Raw genomic sequence first — 12,766 nt, 5'->3', positions numbered from 1 at the left:
GATGTAGACCACACCACAACAAAAATTATTATGACCGAGTACAATAAACTTGCAATTTTGTTGCCATGATTGACAATGAGACATGGCTTGTTGGTTGTCAGTCAGGGTTGACATGTTTACTTCAAAGATAAGAACCAGGTCTGAGAGCACTCACTGTCAGTTCCTGGCTTCAATGTGTCTACAGTGGGGCAAAAAAGTATTTAGTCAGCCACCGATTGTGCAAGTTCCCCCACTTAAAATGATGACAGAGGTCAGTAATTTGCACCAGAGGTACACTTCAACTGTGAGAGACAGAATGTGAAAAAAAAATCCATGAATTCACATGGTAGGATTTGTAAAGAATTTATTCGTAAATCAGGGTGGAAAATAAGTATTTGGTCACCTCAAACAAGGAAAATCCCTGGCTCTCACAGACCTGTAACGTCTTCTGTAAGAAGCTTTTCTGTCCCCCACTCGTTACCTGTATGAATGGCACCTGTTTGACCTCATCATCTGTATAAAAGACACCTGTCCACAGCCTCAACCAGTCAGACTCCAAACTCCGCCAAGGCCAAGACCAAAGAGCTTTCGAAGGACACCAGGAAAAGAATTGTAGACCTGCACCAGACTGGGAAGAGTGAATCTACAATAGGCAAGCAGCTTGGTGTGAAAAAATCAACTGTGGGAGCAATCATCAGAAAATGGAAGACATACAAGACCACTGATAATCTCCCTCGATCTGGGGCTCCACGCAAGATCTCATCCCGTGGGGTCAAAATGATCATGAGAACGGTGAGCAAAGATCCCAGAACCACACGGGGGGACCTGGTGAATGACCTGCAGAGAGCTGGGACGAAAGTAACAAAGGTCACCATCAGTAACACACTACAACGGCAGAGAATCAAATCCCGCAGTGCCAGACGTGTTCCGCTGCTGAAGCCAGTGCATGTCCAGGCCCGTCTGAAGTTTGCCAGAGAGCACATGGATGATACAGCAGAGGATTGGGAGAATGTCATGTGGTCAGATGAAACCAAAGTAGAACTTTTTGGTATAAACTCAACTCGTCGTGTTTGGAGGAAGAAGAATACTGAGTTGCATCCCAAGAACACCATACCTACTGTGAAGCATGGGGGTGGAAACATCATGCTATGGGGCTGTTTTTCTGCCAAGGGGACAGGACGACTGATCCGTGTTAAGGACAGAATGAATGGGGCCAAGTATCGTGAGATTTTGAGCCAAAACCTCCTTCCATCAGTGAGAACTTTGAAGATGAAACGAGGCTGGGTCTTCCAACATGACAATGATCCAAAACACACCGCCCGGGCAACAAAGGAGTGGCTCCGTAAGAAGCATTTGAAAGTCCTGGAGTGGCCTGGCCAGTCTCCAGACCTCAACCCCATAGAAAATCTGTGGCGGGAGTTGAAAGTCCGTGTTGCTCGGCGACAGCCCCAAAACATCACTGCTCTTGAGAAGATCTGCATGGAGGAATGGGCCAAAATACCAGCTACTGTGTGTGCAAACCTGGTAAAGACCTATAGTATACGTTTGACCTCTGTTATTGCCAACAAAGGTTATATTACAAAGTATTGAGTTGTATTTTTGTTATTGACCAAATACTTATTTTCCACCCTGATTTACGAATAAATTCTTTACAAATCCTACCATGTGAATTCATGGATTTTTTTTTCACATTCTGTCTCTCACAGTTGAAGTGTACCTCTGGTGCAAATTACTGACCCCTGTCATCATTTTAAGTGGGGGAACTTGCACAATCGGTGGCTGACTAAATACTTTTTTGCCCCACTGTATGTGCATCAAGACAATTATAAAATGGCAATAAAACGGTGTCAGTCTGATAACTGTCTGCAGTTTGCCATTACATGCAGTCCGCTGGAGATAATGGAAAAAACAAGTATCATAAATCACCAAAAATCTGTTGTCTGTTGCCATCTATATACACAGAAATTCACCTTCAAAATCACTGCTTGCATTCAGAGTCAGGCCAAAACTTTGACTTAAAGTAGAATTTTCTTTATAGATTCTTACAACCTATTTTTTTTAACCTTCTAGGACCTGGCGTCCACATATGTGAACATTACATTTTGGGTTATTTAGACCAAAATACTAAATCTTGCTCTACAAGGGCCTGACATCCACTTACGAGAAAATTATACTGCAACTGTTCTATTGAAATTTTAAATGAATATCCTCATATGTGGCTCTCATTTTTCTTAGAAACAAAAATTAGGAAAAAAAAAATCTGGTATAACTTTGGTTTTACATTCATCAGGTCCCAATCAACCCAAATATCAAAGAGAAATTAAAAACGCATGCCATGGAAGAGTTTGGGTCTTAGGAGGTTAATATTATTTTTTGGTCACTATTGGATAGTGACAGTAAAGAAGACATGCAGTAAAGGGCCACAGGTCAGACTCAAACCCAGGCTGCTGGTCTCTGGCCACACAGCAGATGGGCACCTGCTAACCCGCTGAGCTAAACTGGTGTTGTGTTGTAAAATCTCCTTTTTATATAGGAATATAACCAGTATACAATGTGTCTTGAGTGATATGTTTTTATTGATTAGCATTCAAATATCTCAGTGAAGACAGAACAAAGATCTACCACAAAGCAAGAAAGCATGAGACAAGGCTAATCAAAAGGTATTGGCTGAAGCATTTGCTTATTACGCCAACCCTTTTAACAAAAGATCTTTTAGCATGCAGCTCCTGTACACAGGGCTCGAAGCAAATAATAAAACAAAGCAAAAACAAAACAAACAAACAAACAAACAAGAAAAAAACAAAAAAACAAAAAACTTTCCACCTTAGATAAGTAACTACATCAAAGCAAAAGAATCAAGAGGTTTTTTTGTTTTTTTGTTTTTGTTTTTTTTGCTCTTTTCATTCTTGATATATATATTTTTCTAATACTCTATTTTTAAACATATTTTTAAACAAGGAAAATGAACTACACCTTTTTAAATCACTGTCATAACTATTCCACAGGTTAACTCCTCTAACAGAAACACATCTCTGCTTTATATTTGTCCTTATCTTGTTTTTTTTAAAGAAATCTGTTCCCCTTAAGTCATATTGACTCTCTCTGACTTTGAACAGCTTCTGAGTACTGGGGCAAAGCAAGTTATTTTGTGCTATATACATTATCTGTGCCATTTTATATTCAACTAAATCATAAAATTTCAGGGTATTCAGATTAATAAACAAAATGTTAGTTGGTTCTATATAGTTTGATTGGTTTATAATTCTTATAGCTCTTTTTTGCAACTTGAAAATAGGAAGAGTGTTCGTTTTATATGCATTACTCCATATCTCCAGACAGTAAGTCATATATGGAAGCAACAGAGTACAATAGAGTGTGTATAATGATTTTTTGTTCAGGACATGCTTTGTTTTATAGAGAATAGCAATGGTTTTTGACATTTTTGTTTTCACATGGTTTATATGAGACTTCCAACTCAGCTTATCATCAATTATCACTCCAAGAAATTTATTTTCGTACACTCTTTCAATTTCAATTCCATTAACCCTGATTTTAGATACATTTTTCATTTGTCTAGTGCCAAAAATAATCAATTTTGTTTTCTTTATATTTAATGATAACTTATTTACATCAAACCAGTTTTTTAATATATTTAACTCCTTTTCCGCTGTAGTCAGAAGCTGTTCTAGGTTTTTACCTGAGCAATACAGAGTAGTATCATCAGCAAACAATACACATTTTAACAGTTTGGAAATGCTACATATGTCATTTATGTATAATATAAATAATTTAGGGCCCAGCACAGAGCCCTGAGGAACACCACAAGTTACCTTCAACTGCTTAGATTTTACATTATTGAATTCGACATATTGATATCTGTCATCCAGGTAACTTTTCATCCACTTGTATGCTAACCCTCTTATGCCATATCTCTCTAGTTTATTCATTAATATAGAATGATCAATCGTATCAAACGCCTTTTTTAAGTCTATAAAAACACCAACAGTATATTCCTTATTATCTATAGCATTAGATATCCCTTCTACAAGTTCCATCACTGCCATCGAAGTGGACCTTTTCACTCTAAAGCCATATTGGTTATCACTTAGGAGATTATGCTTCTCAATATATTTATCAAGTCTATTAACAAATAACTTTTCTAAAATTTTTGAGAACTGTGGGAGCAGTGATATTGGCCTATAATTGGTAAACTGACTTCTCTCTCCGTTTTTATGGATTGGAATAACTTTTGCTATTTTCATTTGTGAGGGAAATACACCAGTTTGAAATACATACAAGTTGTACTTTATTGATGTAGATTGGCTCACACTGATTCCAATGTGCTACATAAATTTGGTTTAATTGTGGTTTTCACTGTTTAAACTAACCACAACTGTGCATTGTCCCTTGGTTTCATTGTTAAAGAGATTAATACAGTATGATGGCAAATAAGACTACACATTTCAGGGGAATCAAACTTGTGCAATCTGCTATTTGTTTGTCTTAAAACTGACCATTGCTCACATTGGTTTTTTTTCTTCCTCAGTTACACACATATTTGCAGTGTAGAAGATTGTTTATTGTCCTGGCTCTTCTTCCTACTGTTTTAGTATGAATACATGTAGGCTACAACGTGTAAATCTGGACCTTCATTGTCTGTTTTCAAAAGGCTTTAGCTCCTCCACTTGTTTCATATGACAGTGGGAATCTATGAGGGTAGTTCTCTGAACAATACAAGCTTGTCACATAGTCAGCCAACTCACTTCTATGACTGGAGGCCAGCCAGCTGTCCCTGATGTCATGTCACTTTGTCCTAATGTGATTGCCATTTGGCATTAGCTGACTTTTCGTCTTTGTCTGTCTGTAGCGCTTGTTACTTTTCCTTTCTTCTCCTGTCTCTGTAATTTGTGCCACTCTTTGTGCCACTGTCTCATTTTTCTCTTCACAATGATTGGTCTTAAAAGAAAAGAAAAGGTGGAAAAAGTAGCATCTAATATTAGCTCCCGCTCTGCTTCCCTCTCTCTCCAGGTGGTCCATCACGTTGGTCGTCCCCTCCATGTGACTGCTGCTGCAAGAACCACAAAGGTGACGGCGAGGGCGAGAGCGGCACCTCCTTTAATGAGCTCTCCACCTCTAGCTCTGAGAGCCAGTCAGAGGCCAGCTCTCCCCAGGGAACAGTCATCTGTGGCCCAGTAAGTCGCCAGTCGCATCCCCGTGCCAATGTCCAAACCTTGGACAGGCCGCTGAAAAAGGGCCCTGTCACCATGGTCCAGCAGTCTGAACAACGACGCAAGAGTGACTTGCTGCGCACTCTCACAACCAGCTCCCGTGATACCAGCAGCTGCAAGAAGAGGCCCACAAAAGAGAAGCTCACAGTTGAGGAGGAGTTGGAAAAGTGCATTCAAGACTTCCGCAAGATTAAGATCCCAGAGAGGTTCCCCGAGAGGAAGTACATGTGGCAGGCTGACCTGCTGAGAAAATATCGTCTCTGAGGCAGGAAACACAGCTGAAGGAGCAAACACATGAGGCCAAGAATCAGTTCAAGTGTTTTTTGATCATAAATTTTGCAACAAAGGGGAAAGAACACTAAACTTATTTAAATCAAGTTTCTGGAAGAAACCTTACTTTTATGCCAGTGCGCTGAGAGTCTAAACAGAAGCTCGAAGGAATGATAAAGAAACAAGAGACTGTTCTATTATTGACGTATGTATGGTAGTAGGCTTTGTATGTGTGTTTATGTAGATTAGGCCTACTGTATGTACTGTAGGTGTGCTGTAACTTACTGAATGCCTTCAGAACTTTGAATAATTTATCCCAGAGGACCAATACAAGTGGATAAAGACAATGTCCATGAAATGATCAACCACCAGAAGGCTTGCTGATGGCTACACTTGGGGCTATTGATGGCTGCTGGACTGCACATGCTGTAATCGGTCATCATTCACTGAAAAACCATCGCAAGATCCACGGTTTTAGTCAAAGCAGATAAGCACTGGTCTAGTATGTGATTGTATGTGTTTATGTCTGTGAAGGTTCTCAGTCATCCAGGTCATGGTAATCTAAGGAGGTTGAAAGAAAAGTGTCAAACTGAAGAAGCTTCTTGGATGAAAGGTGAAAGGTTTTCTTTCCAAGCTCCTTAGATGTGTGTGTTTATGTGAGTGTGCGTGTTTTGTGTCTGTTTGCACCCGGGTGGCCTAGAGGTCACAAATAAGTCCACATTGGGACCCAAAAACACTTCATACTGTTCCAACAGTGCTCTCACTATAAATGCACGCAAAAATGTCTAATGACAGGATGGCATGAAAAGCTGGGTTAATTACTTTTAAACAACTTCTTGAGACTTCCGAGCTGGTGTAGGCACAGTTTTATCAGCAAGTAACTCTTGCATAGATCTTCACAATGTTGGTTAGATGTAGAGCAATACCCACATTACTGTGTGAAGGGGAAGCAGAAGAGTGAAGGTACCAGAGGTTCAGTGAAGTTCAATAAAAATATAGCACACACATACACATTTTTTCCCATGTACTGAAAATCATATTCACTGCAGCATAATTACATTCCAAAATGAACAAAGCAGTCAAACTTTTATTCACATACTGACACACAGAGCAATCAAGCACAGTGTCATTTAAACTACGCTTAATATGGCACAATAAATATGGAAAGGATGAAAGGGGACTGCTGTATTTGCTTACCCAGTGAACACAGACAGATGCCTTCTACACTGACTGTTGACAAGCTAATCAATAGTTATTGATGATAGAGTCTGTTGATAGAGCTGATAGATGTGACTCTTGTTTACAATTACTAATGAAGCTCCTGGGTTACTGACAAAGACAAGCTGCTCTTCTATTCAGTCAAAATTAGTCATTATTCATGTATTCATTTACCTACTACTTGGCTCTGTCAGGGTCTGCGGGATGTATTGCAGTGTAGACAGTCAACTGCTATATTAAAGCAACACAATTTAAAAACATGAGTTAATATCCCCTGGAAGATGATTGTTATTCCTTCAAAGTCCTTGCTGAATAAAAAGTTACTGCCAGAGTCATATACAAATTATGTCAGGGTGCAAAATTAATGATGGACAGCAATGGCAAAAGCACAGGAACGTTCACTGATGGTGCAATTATAAGGCATTTGTCTTTAGATTTCATATTGTTATTGGTCATTTAAAGCTGCTGTTTACTTTTTCATTGCCAGGTTAGTTCATTATTATTACAATACTAACTGCAAATGTAAAAGAAGAGTTGATAACTATATATCACTGTTTTTGTAGATATGTATGAAAAGTGGTGGGATTCACATCGATGAGAAGGCTTCTGATTATGAGACAGAATTATTCTATTTTTGTCATGAAGGTATTTTCCTTCATGAGGAAGTAGCTGATAAATTGGTACATGTGTTGGTCAAGGCATTCAATAAAATCACAGTTCTTCTGAATAGTTGGGTAGCTGTGATAAAAGATGTTAGCATTAGGAAGCTATACATCTAAATGAGTTTCTTTATATTGTTGAAATTTCAGATTGACCTTTTGATTAAAATTATATATATACACACATACACATATATATATTAAAACAGAGGTGAAAATGAAAATAATTATATTACACAAACTTGGCTGGACTTGTATTTATCATTGAGGGTTATAAAAGTGCAGAGGAGTGCGATCTATAAACAATCACAGCTTTTTGCAAAGCAAGAAAAAAAAGCACACACAACTAAGAATAAAATATGCATAATGTATACTTGTCAAAGATCAGTTAATTTAAAACAATCCCTGATATGTTAATAAGAAGGATGATTTAAAATGTTTTATTACACTTATTTTTTTTATCAAATGCCCTTTAATTTAATACACCGTCGGGCACTTATTCTGCCCATATAATGTGTTTCCTGTGAGAGAAGTTAAGTGGGAGTAAGAGTGCCAGGGATAGTCATAACCATATGTCTGCTAAAGCTCATTATAGTATAGAGTAAGTGGTTGCAATAGGTGCTAGATATAAACCAATCATTCTCCTCATGTCAATACAAGTAATATAATTTATTTTTCTACATTACTGGAATATTACATTTTCATCTTGAAGTCATTGATCTTTTTCGTTGAAGTTGAAATATGTTAATCCAGGCTACATATCATATGTAAATAAACACCATAAATCATACCTAACCAGAAAAATGTATTATGCTCTCTGTATATAACATGCAAATCCATGAGGCATTGCTGCTACTCTGTTCTTAATGTGCAGTAGACTGACACTAATGTAATACAGCCATTATTGTTTTTATTGTTTTGTCATTTAGCGTTGGGCTATCAGGGATTAGGGAAATATAAGATATATCTATAACAGATCTCATATTTATATTGTTTTTTTTTCTCCAAACAACAGTGTCATAAATGGACTTCTCTAGTACACTCATCTGTGTCACAATCACTGACGATTATGATGCTGATTTTCAACCAGAATACAATGGAGTGTTAGAATAGTTATATGTTTTTGCTGTTTTGGCTCTGAACTTGATTTGAAATGAAACAGTGACTATAAAAGTACTTTGAGGGTGTTTACATTCATTTTTCCATTTCAGAAGAACAGTGTATAAATACCCTTTAGCAGATGCAGGAAAATGCAGCAGGACAGTAGTTCTAAACCCACACAACAACAACAAAAGACTTTTCATCAAAGAATTTTATGTTCTTGACTTATCATTTGTCCCAAGCAAAACAAGGAGGATGCAAGGAGGATTTCCCCCCCCAAGAATATACAGTCTGAAGATCACAAGAAACTGCTCCAGTAGGTCTTGGGTCATGGTAGTCTCAGGTCCCACTCACACGGCCTAGAAACGTGTGGCTGTGTGACTGGGACCTGGGGCAGTGACCATCTGGTAACTACTGGGCCTATATGTGGTAAAAATTCGGACTAGCAAATGGTTGTTGGAGGGTGATGGCAGTCGCTGTGAAATTAGTTGCTAAAGCCCAAGTCATGCAGACCTACAGCCTGTTTAATAACACCCTAGCAAGCATGTTTTTAGGGAAAAATGTGTAATACCAGACTGGTGGGTAGTCCAGATGATAGAGGTTGGTAGGTGAAACTGGTTGGAAAGAGCTATATGATATGCCACTGAAAACGTCCTTGCAATTGCTTTGGTTGCTAGCAGATGAATGCATGGAGGATGCTGACTTGTTTACAAATGCCTGCCAAATAATCTCTGAGTGCTGAAAGAAACTGTGAAAAGTGCAACACAAAGTAAAAATGGAGATGGTTGCCTTCAAATTAAAAGTTGTGCCTTTTGAAACATGTTAGCTGCAGCAGTGAGGCATAACTTAAAGGTTATTTGTACGTTCTCTGTTTCCCATTTGCACTCGGCTAGTAGTAAGTGAGTGTTTGCAGAAAAGTAGGCATCATTACTGCAGCAATATATGAGATACCAAAGCAACCACAAGGAGATTTTAAGTGCAACATCATCGTTGCGACAGATTTACCTGGCAACCTTTAAGAACCACTTACTAATAATTGTAATTTGAGGACTTGAGTTGATAGTGTGGCTTCTTTTCGGGTAAATTTTAGGATAAAACCTATCAAGCCGTTATGTTTACTGCATTAAAAGCCTGACAAAAAGGGTGACACTGATTAAAAATTATAGATTCAAACATACGATCCCACAATTCCTTAGCACAACCTTGGCATTCTCAAACCATCCCCTATTTAAATTTGGCTGAGCTTATAGATCATCGTTTGGGCAGCACTGCGGAACTTGTTAAAACTCAATGCCGTCTAACCCCGGTGGACAAAGTACAAAACCCAATCAATGTTAAAAAAGGGTGAGCATAGTTCTGAGCATACCTAAGACGTCAACACTGTGTGTTTGATTAATGACATTGATTTGATGTTGGCACATTGTGAACTCACAGCAGGATACATTGCAAGTGGTCAGATAGGAGAGTCAAAGGAGTGATCTAAAACCAGTACTGGAACTAAGGAGATGACCTTAAAGGTGGAAAAATGTCAACTTTAAATCAGGTATTGTAGCATTTGAGTTGTATGGGGTGAGCTGGAAAGGTTTATGATCGTACCATAAATTTCTGATACTGTTCTTTTCATGTGGACGTAAACACCCAGAAGATAAAGCTGAAGATCACGACTTCTTGTCATAGTCTGGCTAATCAATGCAAGGCGATCCAAGATTAGCTGAGTACAAAGCCAGTTCACGGCATACATAGGTGAGAGAATTTATGTATAAATATTTGTATATGTTTGCTTGGTGTGAACCAAACGTACATGCATACATATAGACAGAAAAACAGTTTTGCGTCTGGCTGATTTAAATTTTTTAGAGTAGGTAGCATACTTAAGACTGATTCACATTTAACCATAAATTGTGTGTTTTTAATTGCTCGTACAATTATCATCGAACTAAAACACAAGAGCAAACATAGTATATGTGTAATGTGAGGGTCTAGCTTTTAGTTTTTAGCATATTGTTTGTATTTTTTTAATATGTTTAATATATTTTAATATGTGCAATAGTTTGGGTTTTGCTGTCCATATTCAGCTACGCTGAAGTGCAAAAATAAGTTGACTTTATGGATTCTGTTTGCTTGACTCTACCCATCAGTTTAAAAACATTGTTTTTTTCTTACTTAGAGATCATTCAACAACAAGGTCAACTGTCATGAAAACCTAAGAGCATTTCCAAGCACAGATTTTCATAAGCTGTGATTCGAAACGTTGCTGAACGGACAAAGAGGGAGACATATACCAAGACACCTGGTGGCCTTCTAGAGTAGACTAAAGACGTTGTTGCACAATTTACAAAAAAATATAATGTAATACAGAAACACACGCAAGAAAGTATTTTAAATGAAAGAAAGTTAATTAACTTACACGTAGATCACAGTCACAAATAAGGTGTCTGTCATTATTCAAGCATTTGTTGTTTTTGTAGATTTGTCTGGTCAGTTTTCATCTTCGAAGCACAAGACGTGACTTTCAGTTCAGTAGAAATGTAAATTTTTTGATAAAGAATGACTGCAATCTTGTTTTCAGACAGACGTATGTAAAGGATGGGAGAATGAATTGATTATATGTTTGTTGACTGAGATTATTTTGGATTGCACCTATTATGGTTTGTGATTTTCTTGCCTGTGTGAAGTGAAGCCTGTGTACATGACTGCAGTTCTTTTTATTTTCCTTCTGCCTTTATAAGCCTGCTAATCGCGAAGAATATCATAATATTCTAATACAACATGGCAGACCCGGCAGATACTGTACGAAACAAAAAGGGGTGTCGGTTTTGATGTATGTTGATCTGACACACACACACACACACACACACACACACACACACACACACGCACACATACAGAACAACAACAAATGAAAATAAAAAAAGAAAAAATGGTTCAGAAGCATTGTGAGCATGTTGGTATACAAAACTTATAACAGATTTGACTTAGTCTGTTCTTGTGAAAAAGATTATGTTAAAAACTGATATAAAAAAAGAAAAAAACGAAAAAAGATAAGCACAACTGTGTTGATAGTGTCTGTTGTTCCTCCACCGGTGTATAACATTATCAAATAAAAACTAAACTGCAGTTTGACTGAGCTCTGGCAAAACAAAGCAACTCTCATCAGGAGCACATAGCTCATGGAATAAAACTTCACCACAAATTCTCCTGAAAGGTTAAATCCTGCTTTAGTAACCGTGGCATTACGAAAGTCTTTATTATATAAATTATAGATTTACTTTTCAGAGTTCATCAGATTGAATTGTCAAACAATCACTGCTGGTGAGAGTTGCTCTGTATTCAAGGCGTCACTTATGTCTGCCTTTAGAGACAGTACAGTTCATCTGAGAGTCTTTAGATACGAAGCATATAGTAATTTTAAAAATGTATGAGTACAACCAATAAACCAGACATTCTGTACAGTGTTCTATGAGTTTCATTTATTCTCAAAATCTTACAGAGTCCAACGTTTTCAGCACATTTCACTTGTTTGGGTTCTCATAAGCTTCTGTGGCATTATTAAAAGCAGCAGTGATATATTCAAATCTTCAGTATTCATTTGATATTAAAGCTTCATGGATGAGCACTTGAGTGGCCAGCAGCTCCTTATGTGCATTTCAGTGGCATCACACTAAAAGTATTTTTTAGCATCACCCCGATTTGCTGTACATTTTTGCAGGGCGTTTGGATGCTAGCTCTGAAAACGAGCTATAAATGTTATCAGCCCAGGAGGCCTAGTAGGTGATGCTTTCTTTCTACCTAATGATAGTTGAGCTATTGACAGTGGCACACGAGTTATTTGCGAGTTATTCCTGCTTCATTTGTTCTTTCCTTTTCACTTTTTGTCACTCTAAGCTAAAGAGAAGTCTATTTAGAGAGATTTAGGCATCAGAACAAAGCTCCATTTGCCAGCGTCCTGTAGTATTTACCACCTGAGATTGTCACTCATATAATTTGTCTTGCTTTCCATTTATCACTCATTATAACCAGGAGTTAAAGTGGGATTTAGCAGCTTGGGGTATCATAAAATCTGGTGCACTGGTGCAATGTGGGAAAAGTTGATTAGAAAGTCACATAATATCTTGCTTTGTGAGCTCCTGTAGGCTTTACTTTGCGTATAGGCTGTGATCATTTGACCCAAGCTGCTAGTCACTGTTCTTTGTGGGTTTAGCTAGCTGAATTCAACAAGATATAAGCAGATGCTTCACAAGCTTTTGTGGCTTTTATACTAAAACTAGTATAAAAGGTAGAATTTAATGAGTGAATTTATTTGCACTCATC

General features: G+C 37.8%; 1 protein-coding gene across 1 annotated transcript in view; it reads left to right on the top strand.

Annotated features, from left to right (window-relative positions):
- Positions 1-11,905, top strand: part of kctd16b (potassium channel tetramerization domain containing 16b) — a 94,739-nt gene extending 82,834 nt beyond the window's left edge. The window contains exon 2 of the mRNA XM_085174152.1: positions 5,008-11,905. Coding sequence (XP_085030278.1) covers positions 5,008-5,471 — 464 coding nt within the window. The 3' untranslated portion in view covers positions 5,472-11,905. The remainder of the gene's footprint in view (positions 1-5,007) is intronic.
- The last annotated feature ends 861 nt before the right edge of the window (positions 11,906-12,766 follow it).

Source organism: Neolamprologus multifasciatus, chromosome 10, assembly GCF_963576455.1.
Source record: "Neolamprologus multifasciatus chromosome 10, fNeoMul1.2, whole genome shotgun sequence".
NCBI lineage: Eukaryota > Metazoa > Chordata > Actinopteri > Cichliformes > Cichlidae > Neolamprologus > Neolamprologus multifasciatus.
The sequence above is the reverse complement of the archived record's forward strand: the minus strand, read 5'-3'. Positions and strand labels throughout refer to the sequence as shown.